Source organism: Canis lupus, chromosome 12 (genome assembly GCF_048164855.1).
Source record: "Canis lupus baileyi chromosome 12, mCanLup2.hap1, whole genome shotgun sequence".
In the NCBI taxonomy this organism is placed as follows: Eukaryota; Metazoa; Chordata; class Mammalia; order Carnivora; family Canidae; genus Canis; species Canis lupus.
The window spans coordinates 34,273,412-34,289,867 of record NC_132849.1 but is presented as its reverse complement, the minus strand read 5'-3'; the positions used below and the strand labels follow the sequence as shown (position 1 = coordinate 34,289,867).

At 42.9% G+C, this 16,456-nt stretch overlaps 2 protein-coding genes across 3 annotated transcripts in view; one reads left to right on the top strand and one right to left on the bottom strand.

Moving 5' to 3' along the window:
• Window positions 1–6,123, bottom strand: part of HNRNPLL (heterogeneous nuclear ribonucleoprotein L like) — a 39,853-nt gene extending 33,730 nt beyond the window's left edge. The window contains exon 1 of one of the 2 annotated variants that reach the window (XM_072770465.1): window positions 5,564–6,123. In XM_072770465.1, coding sequence (XP_072626566.1) covers window positions 5,564–5,761 — 198 coding nt within the window. In that variant the 5' untranslated portion in view covers window positions 5,762–6,123. The remainder of the gene's footprint in view (window positions 1–5,563) is intronic. The other variant, XM_072770464.1, reaches the window with a different exon arrangement.
• GALM (galactose mutarotase) overlaps window positions 5,315–16,456 on the top strand; it is a 110,095-nt gene continuing 98,953 nt past the window's right edge. Inside the window, exon 1 of the mRNA XM_072770476.1 lies at window positions 5,315–5,404. The gene's annotated coding sequence lies outside the window, so the exon portion shown is untranslated. The remainder of the gene's footprint in view (window positions 5,405–16,456) is intronic.

Below are 16,456 nucleotides of genomic sequence, written 5' to 3'. Positions count from 1 at the left end.
ACCCTTATCTACATTTCCCTTTTCTACATGACAACCTTCCAAATATTTGTAATGATTGTTCAAATTACACCTAAATATACCCTTCAGGCTACACAGCTCCAGATTCTTCTGTCATTCCTCTTATAACGTGATTTCAAATGTCTTTTCCATGCTGGTAATCATTCTCTGGATGAATTAGAATTTATCAACATTAAAAAAAAACACAATCAATAGATATTTATATTTCTTTTACTTTGTATACTTCATACAAACAAAAGACAAAGGGGTTTTAAGGGGCAGCTGCAAATATTTTTTAATTCACACTATGCTTAGAGTTAACTACATAATTTTTCTTACTAAATAAATTACACCTCTTTACTTTTTTCTTCTTCTTTTTTTTTTTTTTAGAGAGGAAGTGAAGTGGGGGGAAGGGCAGGTCAGTATAGGGAATCTTAAGAGGGCTGCAGGAGCCCACCACCCTGAGATGATGACCTGAGCCAAAATCAAGAGTTAAACACTTAACTGACTGAGCCGAGGGGCCCCTTTCTTTTCTTTTTTTTAAAGAAATACAGCAGATCCAAAATATGGGAAACCCTTTAATTTTCTTATCTAAAGTTTTTAGGTACATTTGATCACATAACAGAGCTATGATTAAAAAGAACAGCCGTACTCAAATAACTTTTTAAAAAAATCTTCATTTTGCTCGTGTAGTAGAAATTATTTGGGTTGCCTACCTAGAGCCCCGTCCCCTTCTTCTAGTTAAACACATACACACACGCACACACTTGGAACTCTTGTTATTCCACCAGTGTTCTCAATCACACAATCATGCCTGCCCAATTTCTGAGGTAGCCCAGTGATTAGATGCAGGGAGAACAAAGATTAAAAGTGTTGATCAGAAGGGATACATATGGACACTGAGGAAGAGAGTGTTCTCTATTTGCTAGCGCTAAGAATGTAAGTCTAGCTTTATAACTACACAGAAGATATAAAGCACACAGAATCAAGTCACAATGACATCACCTAAATCCCTAGATCCAGCCATGCCTGAAACCACCACCACAACTTGGCTTTCCAGTTACATGGGCCAGTAAAATTCCCCACGTCTGCCAACTTTTTGTTTTGCTTAAGCTCACCTGAACTGTTGCTGTGGCTGCAACTGCAAGCTTTGAAAGTTGTATCCAATTTCATAGAGGCAAAAAAAAGAAGTACTAAAGATGTAGAATCACAGATTTTTAGATATGTAATTTTTTTTCTTATATCCCCATCAGTGAGAATAGCATCTAGCACACAAAAGGTGCTCAAGTATTGTTTTTTGATGAATTAAGAGATCACAGTGATCATCTAATCCAACCTCCCCATGTGATAGTTGAGTTCCAGAGAGGTTAAGTCACAAAGCATGTTGGTAGCAGATCCAAGACAACTGCCTTGGTTGGGCTTATGGCTCTATTAACAGCTCTTTTCACTGTTATGTACTAACATGATGAAATATAGTCACTTGTTAAAACCAAAAGATAGCAGGGACGCCTGGGTGGCTCAGCAATTGAGCATCTGCCTCCAGCTCAGGGTGTGGTCCTGGAGTCCTGGGATCAGAGTCCCACATGGTGCTCCCCTCCTCGGGGAGCCTGCTTCTCTCTCTCTGTCTCTGCCTCTCTGTGTCTCTCATGAATAAATAAAATCTTTAAAAAAAAAAAAAAAAAGATAGTAAAATCTACTACTTTTCACTTCTTTCCTAATATCAGGCCAGAAAATCCTCACGCTACTACAGCAGCTTAGCTAAAGGAGACAGGGAACACTATTGCTATAGAAGCCTCAAGACTTTGGCACTTCCCTCCAGGGCACACATCCTTTAACTTTTTTATTGCCCAGGGTATAGTTACCATGCTCACTGTCAGCCTCTAAACTTTTCCTGTGGGAGCTAAGCTAACAAAGTGACCTCATCTCCTCTCCCATCCCACATTCATCCAACAAGCCATCATAATATTCCTATGCATCTTTGTAATTCAGATCCTTAAAGTATAGTAGTGTATCATAAATTCAAACTAGATTCTCTATATGATATATATCACTAGGAAATCTTAGGATCTACATTTTTATCTTGGCATTTTGCCATCTTGTAAGTCTATTTATTAAAAAGTTGAGAAATAAATTCTCACATCAGCAAACAAACCACTTTAACAATCTGATTTGCCTGTTTACTCACCGGCACAATACAGTGAATGAAAAATTTAAAAGCCTCCAAAATGAATTAGCACTCTATAAATGTTTTTTGATACCAGTCTTTTATAAAAGATCTTTTCTATGTAATCTCCCAATTTAATTCCTCAACTGGTTTTGCCAAGTAAAGTCCTAATATTTGTAAGTCAAACTGCTTTTTTAAAAGTAAGCAGATATGAATGCCTGGGTGGCTCAGCGGTTGAGCATCTGCCTTCGGCTCAGAGTGTGATCTCTGGATCGGGAATCGAGTCCCACATGGGGCTCCCTGTAGGGAGCCTGCTTCTCCCTCTGCCTCTCTCTCTCTCTGTGCTTTTCACGAATAAATAAATCTTAAAAAAACAAAAAAAAAAAAAGGCAGATACAGGGGTGCCTGGGAGGCTCAGTTGGTTGGGCATCTATCTTTGGCTTAGGTCATGGTCCAGGGTCCTAGGATTTGAGCCCCCACATCAGGCTCCCTGCTCAGCAGGGAGTCTGCTCCTGCCTCTCTCTCTGCCTATCCCCTCATACTCTGCTTTCTCTCTCTTATACTCTCTCTCAAATAAACAATCTTTTAAAAAAATAAAGCAGATACAGAAATGTACCATTAATATGATCTTGAAGGTCATGACTGCTAAATTTAAGACTACTCACTCTACAAGAATAAAGTAATTGTATAATACATAGCACAAACCTCCATAATCCAGCTTTGTGCAACAATGCAGTCAAGTGGATATGAAACACTCTAGGAATTTTTGATCTTCAAATTAAGTACAAGAAGCCATAAATCTAAAGTATCTTATTTCTCATATCCAAATTCATTTCTTCTTTTCCTAACTCATTTGTCTATACACCTTAAAACAACATGATCATTCACAATGATCAATTCATCTTTAAATTATAAGTATTTATAAAAATACTCATTTTCTTTCTTTTTAAAGATTTGAGAGAGAGCACACACGAGAGGGGAGGAGCAGAGGGAGAGGGACAAGTAGACTCCCAGCGTAGAGCTTGAGGGGAGACTCCTTGATCTCACAACCCTAAGATTAGGACCTGAGCCGAAATCAAGAGTCAGACATTTATTGAGCCACCCAGGAGCCCCATCACTGCTTTCCTAATTACGGCAGTCTTTAAATCTAATCATTTTTAAAGCACTCATGGAAACTTAATTATCCAAAGCAAAATAATGTAAATCTTTGAAGTCTTTGCATCTTACAAACCTCCAACTGGAGTGGAAAAGCTTGATTATTATTGTATCTAATCTACGTTTACTGTTTTTAACAGTTTGACCACCAGGTATTTATTTCTTCTATGGCTGGAGGTTGAGCCAAACCCATTTCAGTTAGATGAATTATCATATTTCTGGCTGATGACGCACTAGACATTAAACTTCTATCTAGGGAATGTCTATCCTAATAAAATTTTATTATGTACAGGTTTCCATAGTTGCAATTATTTCAAAATAGTACCAAAAATTACACGAATAAAAAAGTTTGAAGACAGGAAAAATAAGCCTTCATTAGATTTCACAGTACAGTATTGCATTCTACAGTTGAATAAAAGCAATTCACTCTCCCCTAAGAAACAAAACTGTAAGATAAACAAAAATTAGAATTTTTAACTTAATCTGCATATGTTAGTTCCTGCCTGGGTAATTTAAAAGCGGCATTACATTAATCACTGAACTACAACATCAGGTATGGAAAGATTCAACTTTTTATATTTTACAGACTAAGCAAATTCAAGAGTAGTAGTTAACTGACTTTCCCAAAGGCACATAGATTGTATGCTAGCTAAGACTTCTGACTCTCCTCAAGCCTTGCCCAGTGCAATTTCCACTGCCAGATCCAATTCACTTTGGATATGTTAATTATATATTATTTTCTTACCAACATCCAAAATAATACTATTGCCCTAATGTTTAATCAATTTTTCAAAACAAATTTTTTCATAAACAGATTAAAGTATCTTTCCAAGACACTGAAGGGAGATATTTCATGCTGCTATGCAAAAAACTCAAGACTTTTGGCAAAAGAAATACACTGATCCATGAGATCCATCTAAAATATCAGTTACAATATTCCTGTTTCAATTCCACAGTGGAATGGTCTTTGAACTGAAACTTTTAAGAAAACATGCATTTCTTTTATTCGCATGTTCAAGTTACATTCTGAATATTCCAAATACCTAGGCACAAAAATCAAAAGCTATTATTTAGCCAGGAGGAGACATTTATTTAGAAGAAGAAAAAGTTCCTTTTTTTCTAACGTGTTGAAACCTGTTTGGTATTTGGAAACTCTAACACGGACTACTTGACCAGAATTTTTTACGTAAAAATTCAAACTATTACTAAAGACTTAAATAATTCGCCTCTTATAAAAAGTGAAAACATCCTAAGTAGAATATGTGTGCACAAAAAAAAAAAATCACAATTGTGTTAAATGTTTGAAGGACATCTAGGCTATTATTAAGACCCCTTAAGGGCACCCAAAAAAGGGCGACAACTTGCTTTGCTTTGTTTCCTTAAAGTCATGCAACTGAAGCCGAGTTACTACTACTAGCTGCGGACCAGACGACTGTTCACATTCCTTCTGCCTCCAGCTAACAAGAGCAACAAGAATGCAGGAATGTGTGTTCAAGGCAGTCAGAGTTCTGTTCCTCCTTTCGTGGGGCAAATGTGCAACGAGCAAACGGCCAATGAAGAACTAAGGCGATTTTACGATTTTACTTAAAAACAAGGGCGGTGTTAAGACCTTACCAACACTTTTTTTTTTTTTTTGGAAAAAGGCATGCACGCGCGCGCCATGCCTGCCAAGAGTGAACATTTTGAAATTAAACCTCCAGAACTGGGGTGCGAGCGCCGGGGCGCGACCTGTCAGCGGGTGGCGGCTGTGCTCGGGGCCCAGGCGGAGAGGGACCCCGGCCGAACCCACGCAAACCGTCCTGCGGCCGAGCCGGGCGCGCGGATGCTGCGGGCTCGGCGGCAGGAGGCGGAGACCGAGGGTCGCGCCGACGCCCGCCGGCGGAGTTGAACTAACAAAGAGCAAGCGGCGCTCGAGCGGCGCTCGGGAGTCCCCCGGGCGCGCAAGCAACGCCGCCCCGCCGCCCCCGCCCCCGCCCCCGCGCCCGCCCGGCTCCCCTCCCCGAGTTCGGGGCCGGCGGACGAGCGCGCGCGCGCGCGGGGCCTGCGGCCAGGCCGGAGCCGGATTCGCGGTCGGGATGCGCGAAACAGGTAGGGCAGACAGGCTAATCCCGGCCGGCCCCGCGCAGCAGCAGCAGCAGCAGCAGCAGCAGCAGGGAGGGGGCCCCGGGCGCGCGGAGGGCCCCGCCGCCCGGCCCTGCTTCCCCGGGAGCCGCCAGGCACCGCGGACGGGGCGCCGCGCTTTGTTACCGGCTGAGAGAAGCTCCGGCCGGCGCCGCCGCCGCCGCCGCCATCGCCCCCGCCTCGGGGCGTCGCTTCCCGGCGGTTCTCGCCCTCTTCGGCCGAGTAGTCGATCTCCCCCTCCTCGGTCTTGAGGCGCTTGGCCTGGCTCTCGTACTCGCGGTCCTCCTCGTAGGTCTCCCTGGGGGAGGAGGAGGAGGAGGACATGGCGGCGGCCGGAGGGACCGGCGGGCGCGCGAGCGGGTGGGGGTGGCGGCGGGGCGCGGGCCTCGGACGCCGCCGGCCGTCCCCGCCACTGGCCGAGCCTCTCGAGCGAAGGGCCGCGCTGCCGGGCGGGCCGCGGGAGCCGGGCGGGCGCAGAGGGCGGGCGGGATGCGGGGGGCGGGGGGCGGCCCAGGAGGAGGCTCCGGAGCGGCCGCTCCCCTTTATTACGGAGCCCACATTCAGCCTCTCCCTCCTCCTCCGTCTCTGCTTCCAGCCCCGGGGAGCGAATCTAAGGATGGGGACGCGGCCGTGGCTTCCGGTCTTCCCTCCTCCCCTAATCCGCTCCCCGCCGCCCAGGCCGAGCCTCCGCCCCCGCCCTCGCGGCCGCCGCGCAGGATCGAATCCAGCCGCAGCCCGCGGGAAGCGCCCCCCGGCCTGGGCCCCGCTCCCCATTGGCAGGCGGAAAAGTCGACCGCGCTTCCAATTGGCCGCACGGACTGTTCGTCAAGAGCCGCCCACGGCTCGGCCCCGCCCTCCTCCCTGCGCCGGGCCGACTCGCCGCTGGCCTGCGAGTCCCGAGCGCGCAACGCTCGCCGCGCGCTGCCCGGGAGCCGTTGCTGCGCGGCGGCCGTTAGCGCCGCTGGATTCTCTCGCGCGCCGGAGCCGGGCGTGGAGGGATCCCCAGCGGGCCTCGAGGCGTGCAGGGGAGCCGGGGCTGCGGGTGTTAACCGCCCTCCCGCTAATTTAAATGCTCTTATTCTCTTGACAAGAGGGTGGGGAAAACCTCTAAACTCCCTGCAGAGAGAGCTCGCACAGCCCTTAAAAACTACAGAGGCCGACGGGAGGAGAGGGTTTTTGGAACCATGAAAGTAGGCTTCTCTCTCTCTCCCTCTCTGTTGTGTGCAAAATCGGATGAGAGTGGGTGCACCCTCTCCCCGCCCCTCACTAGATATTTCGAGATCAGCGGTCTACATTTAGCAAGGCGCAGGTGGACGTCAGTGCGACCCGTGATAGCGTTTGTCATCTAGGCCTCTCTTTCCTGACACTTAGGGGGGACTGCTGTGTGTAAATTCCTGGGTTTTAGATCTTCCGTGCGATATGTCATCCTTCATCCCAACCCTTTGCTCTCGGGCTGATGAATCTGTTTCAACGTTATCGTTTATTTTTGAAAGATACAGAAACTTAGGAAAATTCTGTTTCTCCCTCGGGCCAGGACTCCTTTCGTTCGTGGAGCCCCGAGGACTCTTCCAAGCTTCTACTTGCTGCTTTCTCTCTGTCTCTCTCTCTCTTTTTTGCAGGGCCCTTTATACTTCACCTCTTAGGGTGTTCTGTTTTAAAGACTAGAAACGCTTGAAGACGAACTGTGCTGTTTTTTTGTTTTTTTCCTCACCTGCTGTGCAGATCCCTGGCATAAGTTAGATACTCAACAATGCGGAGTGAGTGGTCCTTGGGAAATAAAGGTCCAGTATCTGTCAGGAGAGAAACTAGCAAATCTAATCCAACCTAACTGCCCTCTGTGACTTAACCCCCGGAGGGTTGCCTGGGATAGAGACCCTTAAGTGTTTCCATTGTCTTTATCCTTCCATGCTCTTCTAAATGTGGCTCTTCCTTTCCTAACCTTGTGGATTGTTTCCTCCTCCCACCTTGTTCTCCCTCATTTCCAAAGTTATTTCCTCCAAAAAAGCCATTTTTATTTATTGCTGGCAGTGCTTTAACACACACTGTTTTTTACTTTATAATTTACACTGCCTGTCATTTTGGGGGGGAAAAATGCAAGCTTTTCACAGCACCATAGAGCTTATAATCAAATTTGTGTGCAGCTGCAAGTGTACACTGACAGAACTAAAAAAATGTTAGAAATTTATTTTTTAGATTAAGATAGAATGGAAGTAGACAAAAGAAATACCAAAGAGGGAGCTGCAGTGCTGGCCACATGAGGAAATATTACCGACAGAGCATTGGGAAGAATGAAAAGAGCCAGAAAGAAGGCCTTATCCAAACTTTCCAAATATTTTATAGTGATAGTGAAAATATTCTCAAAGCCTACCTCCAACTCCTAGATTATACCAGGTTAAAATTCAAGTCTCACGCCAATCCAGAAGGAAACCCAGCCTTGCGAAACCTTGCAGTTATACTCTGTTTACTAACAGAAGGTGGGAAGGAATATGTACCAGCATGAAACTTGGTTCTTTTTTGGAATAGGTCACATCAAACTGCTCAGTAAAAAAAAACCTGAAGACGTGAAACATAGTCTGTTTAAAGGACATCGATCTGTACATTGACCACAGGTTATCTGTGAGCTTATTGCTGATAAGTTGTTCAGTGACAAGTCCTTCGATAAGGAGAATGCTAGCTAGCTAATCACTCTACCATGAGAAGAGCTAAAGAAGGAGGGTATAAATTATACTCTGCATGATTTAACTTAAATGAGATAAATTACACACCTCCCAGGAGCCAGAAATGCCTAAGAAACCCAGTAACAGCTCCTAAATGCCCTGACCATCTGGAATTTCTTTTGCACTACATCTAGCCTCAGGCCTTTGGCTGATTGTCTGAATGCTTGATTGGATTGGATGCTCTTGATTAGGATAAGAAACAGCCATGAACTACCATTACCACAACTCAAAGTGGATTCAGAGGCTCTACTAGAATGGGAGACAGGTCTAGAGCAGCCCTGGGGAAACTGGAAACTGATAGTCAAGGTCCTTTATAATCTAACCCTGAGTTGCTATTTAGTTTTAAATCTCAGTACTGAGTGTAATTTATAAGATAGTGGGGGATCCCTGGGTGGCTCAGCTGTTTAGCGCCTGCCTTTGGCCCAGGTCTTGATCCTGGAGTCCCGACATCGAGTCCCACGTTGGGCTCCCAGCATGGAGGCTGCTGCTTCCTCCTCCTGTGTCTCCTCCTGCCTCTATGTCTATCATGAATAAGTAAATAAATCTGTAAAAAAAAATTATAAGATAGTGTGCTAAGTGATGAAGGGACCAGAAAACTATATGAAATCATCCCTGCCTTCTCAAAGCTTGCAGTCAAGTCAAGGAAACAAGACACATGTAATAACAGCCATTCACAGTGTGCTGGGTACTATGCTAGCCACTATACAGGTCATGTCAGCAAATTCTGACAGAAGCCCTCTTACAGGCATTATTACTTTGCCCATTTTACAATTAAACAATCCAGGAAGGGTTAAGGAGGACCTGCCGTAAAGACCAAGCCAACCAGAGAGTAAGAATTAGAACCCAAGCTATCTGATTCCAGATCCAGTACTCATCAAGAAGAATAATTTTTTAAATTTACTGCCACAAACACAGATCTTATACTCACTTATCATGATACTAACTTATTCACTAATTTCTACCAGGGCTTATGTAGTAGTAATTCTAGAAAGGGATGAATAGATTATAGTTTTCATCATTTTTATTAGTATAAGGAAATTTAATTGGCTTCCATAAGAAATTACAAACAAAGCTGTTTTAGTGTTCATTTTTAAATTTAATTTCTATAGAAAAGGCTCAGAAATCAATAGAGAAGTATCTTTATTTTCTGATGGATACATCATATGAACAACTGGCGATGCAAACTATGAACTTTTCATACCCAAACTCAATTTCCAATATTGCAACTATTTGACTGAATATACAAAACTTTGTTTTCTGCCTCAGCTTTTTCAAAATCAAATAAAACCCTTATGCACACCTTATTTGTGAGCCACATTTCCAAAGAATTGGAACTATAGAGGTATATTTTCATTAAGACCTGTTTAACAACAACAACAACAAAAACCTGTTTAACACAGGGATGCCTGGGTGGCTCAGCGGTTGAGCATCTACCTTTGGCTCAGGGTGTGATCCTGGAGTCCCGGGATCGAGTCCCATGTCGGGCTCCCTGCATGGAGCCTGCTTCTCTCTCTACCTGTGTCTCTGCCTCTCTCTCTGTGTCTCCCATGAATAAATAAATAAAAACTTAAAAAAAAAAAAAAAAGACCTGTTTAACACAAAGCCCAGACAGAGACAAATCAATTAGTTCCTATGAAACTGTCAAATCCCAAGTATGCTTGTGATGATATCACTTCTGTGTTTGACAGAGATCCCCCAAGAAAGGACACTCTGTCCTGTACCCAAGCTAACCCCTTTAATTTGATCTACATTTGGTTTGTTATGGTGAAAAGCCACAGTTCCAAGTGGATGCACCCTGTAGGAAGTGCTTGAGCACTATTAGCTCGCTGTGTAGTCAAGTGTAACCACAGTGGTATTCTCTTTTGGGCATTATCATCATGCACATCTGCTTTGGGGCTGGAACTACTACCTTATTATGCCTCTTTAAAAAAAAAAGTTGTGATAAGTCAGCAAAAATAAAATAGATTTACTTTAGAGGACTAGCTCAGATACTAAATAATGATGGGTAAAATTCAGATTCTTACCATCATAGTGGTAGCCACTTAATCTTAGAAATAATACTTAAATTATTTCCACTTCTAACTCCTGTGAATTGAGAGTGCTTTAGACATCTTTAAAATTTTTTTAATAAGCAAGAAGAGTAAAATCGTAGCATTTCTATCCCCAGTTGAGAGCAAATAGAATTTATCAAAGTAAATTCACTGACATGAAAATATAAAGATTAACAAGTAGTTGCTCACACTTAACAAAATGGTACTAAGTGCTACGGATCATTCCCAATGGTATAGAAGATGAAATAATTGGGAGTAATCAGTATTTAGTGCCTTTTTGTTAAGTAGAGCTCTTGGTTCTTTTCTTTTTTAACTTAAGAAAAATAAAAACTTCTTGGAAACACCCCATTTCACCCCATCAAGGAAGTTTCCTTAGTAAGAAAGTTACTAATTCACTCATTGTTTTTCCCGATCTTTGATGCTGCAACCACTAAAAATGACAAGGAATACTAAAGAGAACACATAAACTAGGTTTTTAGACCTTTTTTTTTTTTTAAGATTTTATTTATTCATGGTAAACATAGGGGGAGAGAGAGGCAGAGACACAGGCAGAAGGAGAAGCAGGCTCCATGCAGGGAGCCTGATGTGGGACTCCAGGATCGCGCCCTGGGCCAAAGGCAGGCGCTAAACCGCTTAGCCACCCAGGGATTCCCCCCTTTTTTTTTTTTTTAATTTACCTTTCCCACCTTCAGCTTTCTCGGCCTGGCAATGTCTTTGCATTCTGAATATGTTAGGGGGCATTTGAATCAAATGGAATGGATTTTTAACAGAATTGTATAATCGTTTCCCTTGATACTATGTACTTTCCGAAATTATTGTGGCAGTTTCCTCCACCACTACCCCTAAGATCAGAAAATCAATAGATCATCTTTAAGACAAGAAAAGAAGAAAAAAAAAAAAGACAAAAGTGTTTGGCCCATGCAGCCTAACCACAAATCAGTTATTGAGTTTGGCTAGACCTGTGCCATCCAGTGCAGTGGCCACTAGTCACACATGGCTATTTACATTTAAATTAGTTGTAATTAAAGAAAATGTAAAATTCTATTTCTGAGTCATACTAGTCACATTTTTTTAAAAAGATTTTATTTATTTATGATAGACATAGAAAGAGAGGCAGAGACAAAGGCAGAAGGAGAGGCAGGCTCCATGCCGGGAGCCCGACGCAGGACTCGATCCCGGGGCTCCAGGATTGCGCCCTGGGCCAAAGGCAGGCGCCATACCTCTGAGCCACCCAGGGATCCCCCTACTAGTTGCATTTTAAGTAACCAATAGCCACATGTACAACTGGCTGCTGCTTTGGATATGCTGGACTGGACTGTAGCATAGGACCGTATCTTATTCATCTTTTTGTGTTCTCATCACCTACAACATTGTACATGGTAGCCACTGACTAGACACTTGTTGGTCTGAGTTAAGCTCTCCTTCTCCTAGCTTAAGAAAAGGAAGCACATAAAACATGTAAGTTGTGCAACTTAGGTATATGTATATGTCTCAAAGATTTATCCATAATTTGATTTGCTCCTCACCCATATTTGAAATGAGATCATTTAAAAGATATAATTACATTTTTCAGCCAACTAAGCTATATTTTGTACACTAGATATACCAAAATGTGTATGATTTAAATTTGTCAACCAATTGTATTAAATGAAGCACATCTATCGAAAGATTTCTTATTGTGAATATTTTTCAAACGTGAAAATTCTTCTCACAAAGTAGTCACTCTCTGACTTATCTCTAAGAATGCCATTACATTGGGGTACCTGGGTGGCTCAATTAGCTGAGTGTCTGCCTTTGGCCCAGGTCATGATCCCAGAGTTCTGGGATCAAGCCCCACGTCCTGCTCCCTGCTCAGTGAGGAGCCTGCTTCTCCCTCTGGCTCTGCTGCTCCTCCTCCCATTTGTGCTCTTTCTCTCAAATAAATCTTTAAAAAAAGAATGCCATTACACGATCATCAGAATTTCCACTGAATTGAGAATAAAGCAAACAAAAGTATTTTTTAAAGGTGCTATCATAAGCATCCTATATTAAAAGTCCATAGAATAAATTTACTATTATTACTAATTATAAATAAATAGCACTGCATAGAACTTTACTATGTACAAAGCAGTTTCATATACATTGCCTGATTTGATTCTCACAGAAACATTGAAGTAGAGCAAGTCCTTACTGTCTCCTTTTGACAATGTTCAGAAAAACTAATCTTTTGTCTCTCAATTCCCATCTTCTTTCCAGTATATCAATGAGGACATATGGACTGTTATTTATGGGGATTAGTTTGGCATTGGAACTTTTAATTTTTCTGTCCTATTTGGATGGGACTACTTTCTTAGGAATATAATTTTGGGGCAGCCCGGGTGGCTCAGCGGATTAGTGCCGCCTTCAGCCCAGGGTGTGATCCTGGAGACCCAGGATCAAGTCCCACGTCGGGCACCCTGCATGGAGCCTGCTTCTCCCTTTGCCTGTGTCTCTGCCTCTCTCTCTCTCTCTCTCTCTCTCTCTCTCATGAATATATAAATAAAGTCTTTAAAGAAAAAAAGGAATATAATTTTTAATTATATATAGATATGTAATATATATAAACACTGGTTCAGAGAAGACCCTCAATAAATACTGGCTAAATAAATCAGTGAATACATGTATGGTCCTGAAAACAGCTGACTATATGAATCAAAGTTGAATTTCAGAGAACAGAATTCATTCCAGTTAGTTTAAGCCAGAAGTATTAAAATACTTAAAGAATAATTGAGAGTATTAATGGAATGCTTTTCTTTCTTTTTTCTTTCTTTTTCTTTATATATATAAGAGAGAAAGTGTTGGGAGGGGCAGGAGAAGAAAAGAGAGAATCTTAGGTAGGCTCCATGCCTAACATGGAGCCTGATGTGAAGCTTGATCTCACGACCCTGAGATCACGACCTGAGCTGAAATCAAGAATCAGATGCTTAACTGACTGAGGTACCCACGCGCCCCCAATTTTGCATTCCTAACAAGCCCCCAGGTGCTGCTGCTGCTGCTGATGTGAAGACTACATTTTGGATACCAGCATTTTAGATAAGTCTTCTCCAACTCAGCTGCCAAAAGAATGGATTGTGCCAAGGCAATGATTCCCTTCAACCCTTGGGACAGCTAGATGAGGCCAGGTGCAGGCAGTTTCAAGGCTGATTGGCTCCAACTTCCATCAGTGTGCCATACGAGTACTAATATTTTCTACATGTGCTGTGATGTGGGAAGCATTGCAGTCTTTGAATAAATATGTCTGTTATTGAGTCTTTGTCAAATATTGGCCAATACATGTAGTCTTTTCGGAATCCTTTATTAGTAGCAGATTTTTTTTTTAATATTAACTATTCCTGCAACACATTTAGAGAACTAAAGATAGCTTGGGGTTCCCCAGGTGGTTCAGTTGGTTGAACATCTAACTCTTGATTTCAGCTCAGGTCATGATCTCAGGGTTGTGGAATTGAGCCCCGCATCAGGCTCTGCACTCAGCATGGAGTCTGTTTAAGATTCCCTTTTACCTCTCCCTCTGCCCCTCTCCCTACTCACTCTCTCTAAAAATAAGTAAATAAATCTTAAAAAAAAAAAGAGAGAGAGAGAGAGAGAAAGGGAGAGAGAAGGATATACCAGGGTGGCTCAGTGTTTGAGCATCTGCCTTTGGCTCAGGGTGTGATCCCAGGTCCAGGATAGAGTTCCACATCGGGCTCCCTGGGAGGAGCCTGCTTCTCCCTCTGTCTATGTCTCTGTCTCCCTGTCTCCCTCTCTGTGTCTCCATGAATAAATAAAATCTTTAAAAAAAAATTTTTTTTAAAGAGAACTAAAGATAGCTATAGTCAACTTACATATCACCAAGTCAACCCTTATAATGAAGATTTACAGTGAGAAAAGATAGTAATAGGGCACTTGAGCAGCTCAGTTAAGTGTCCAACTCTTGATTTTGGCTCAGGTCATGGTCTCAGGGTCATGAGATGGAGTCCTGTCTTGGACTCTGAGCTGGGCATGGGCATGGAGCTTGCTTAAGAGTATTTCTCTCCCGGGCAGCCCCAGTGGCTCAGCGGTTTAGCGCTGCCTTCAGCCCAGGGTGATCCTGGAGACCTGGGATCGAGTCCCACATCAGGTTCCTGGCATGGAGCCTGCTTCTCCCTCTGCCTGTATCTCTGCCTCTCTCTCTCTTTGTGTCTCTCATGAATAAATAAATAAAATCTTTAAAAAAAGTCTCTCTTGCTCTTGCTCTCTCACCCCTTGCCCCTTTCCAACCCCCCCATGCACATGTGCACTAAAAAAAGAAAAAGAAAAAAAAAAAAGATAAAAGATGGCTTCAGCTCTTCTGCTAATGACATCAAAATGACCATAGGAAGGGAGAAGAGAGAAAAGTCCATCTGCTTGATTATTTCTATATTGTGCAATGTTTTTTTGTTTTTGTTTTGTTTTTGTTTTTGTTTCAGAAAAGAAGTGGCAATTTATAAAAATGATATTTGGAGTTGTTTCTTCATGGATGCCAATGTTTGCAATTTAAACACAGAATATATTTATTTATTTATTTATTTATTTATTTATTTATTTATTTATTTATTTTGGTCCTACAGACAGTAAAACAAACTCTAGGCCTTTTAAAATAGGTGAGGCAATAGTTCTACATAGTCAAATTGAATTCTTTTCACAAGCAGCAACATTTCAACCACTCCTTAAATTCCTTCTCAGCCCCCAGCTTTTCAGCCTTATCAACCAGGTGTAAGTGGAACACTAAAGGTGTATTTGTTGGATAAGAAGAGAGAAAATGTTGTAGCCATTAGCCTTACATGGAGAGCAACCATGTGTGCCCTTGATGTGGGGTTCTGAATGGTTGGGACACCATAGCTATTGTATGCTCAGTGTAAGAGGGTGAAGAACTGAGATCAACAAAGGTAAGTTTCACCCACTTCCACAACTTTAAAAGATTAAGTGTGCCCAGTGTTGTTGGGAAAGACGATTGCCAGTCACCTCCAGATTCAAATAAAAGAAAGAGAAGAATGAGTTAAAGAAGATAAATGATCTTGGAGTGCCTGGCTGGCTCAGTCAGTAGAGCATACGACTCTTGATATCAGGGTCTTGAGTTTAAGCCCCACACTGGGCAGAGAGCCTCCTTAAAAAAAAAAAAAAAAAAAAAAAAAAAAAAAAAAAAAGGACAAATAATCTAGTAATGAAATGGGTTGAAGTATCAGGCCTGTATTGATTTCTGTTTACTTTAGTCTTGGTATTTTGAAAGGATCTAGTTGTGACATTCCAGCATCACAATTCAATACTGAGACAGAGGGCAGCCCCGGTGGCGCAGCGGTTTAGCACCGCCTGCAGCCCAGGGTGTGATCCTGGAGACCCTGGATCGAGTCCCACGTCGTGCTGTCTGCATGGAGCCTGCTTCTCTCTCTGCCTCTCTCTCTCTCTCTCTGTGTCTCTATGAATAAATAAATAAAATCTTTAAAAAAAAAAATACTGAGACAGAGGGCAGCCCTGGTGGCTTAGCGGTTTAGCGCCGCCTTCTGCCTGGGGTGTGATCCTGGAGACCCGAGATTGAGTCACACGTCAGGCTCCCTGCGTGGAGCCTGCTTCTCCCTCTGCCTGTCTCTGCCTCTCTCTCTCTCTCTCTCTCTCTCTCTCTGTCTCTCTCTGTCTCTCGTGAATAAATAAAAAAAAATACTGAGATTCAATGATTCATAATCCAGTTGACATCATTACCACCTGGTAAAAAGGATTATTAGTGGGTGGTTTTGTTTTTAAGATTTTATTTATTTTAGAGAATACGAGCAGCAGGGCAGGAGGGACAGAGGGAGAGAATCCCAAGCAGATGCCCCACCAAGTGCAGAGCTCAATGCAGGGCTCCATCACACAATCCTGAGATCACGACCTGAGCTGAAACCAAGAGTTGGACACTCAACCATCTGAGCCACCCAGGCACCCAATTCTTACTTTGAGATACCAACAACGACTACATCAATTCTTCTCTGCATTTTGGGCTGGTCTTACAGTCACCTGACTAAAAACTACGTTCCCAGCTCCCCTTGCAGCTAGGTGTGACCTTGTGACAAAGTTCTTGCCAATGAAATATGAGCAGAGAGGTTGGTGGAACTGCTGTGTCATTGCTTAAAAAGAAATGGTTTGCCCTCTATGTTCTCTTTCCCTTCTTGCATCCTAGAGTATAGACATGGGACTGAATCAGCTTCTACCAAGCAGAACATGTAAGAGATGGCAGGGCAACCAGACTGAAGGCACTAGGTCCC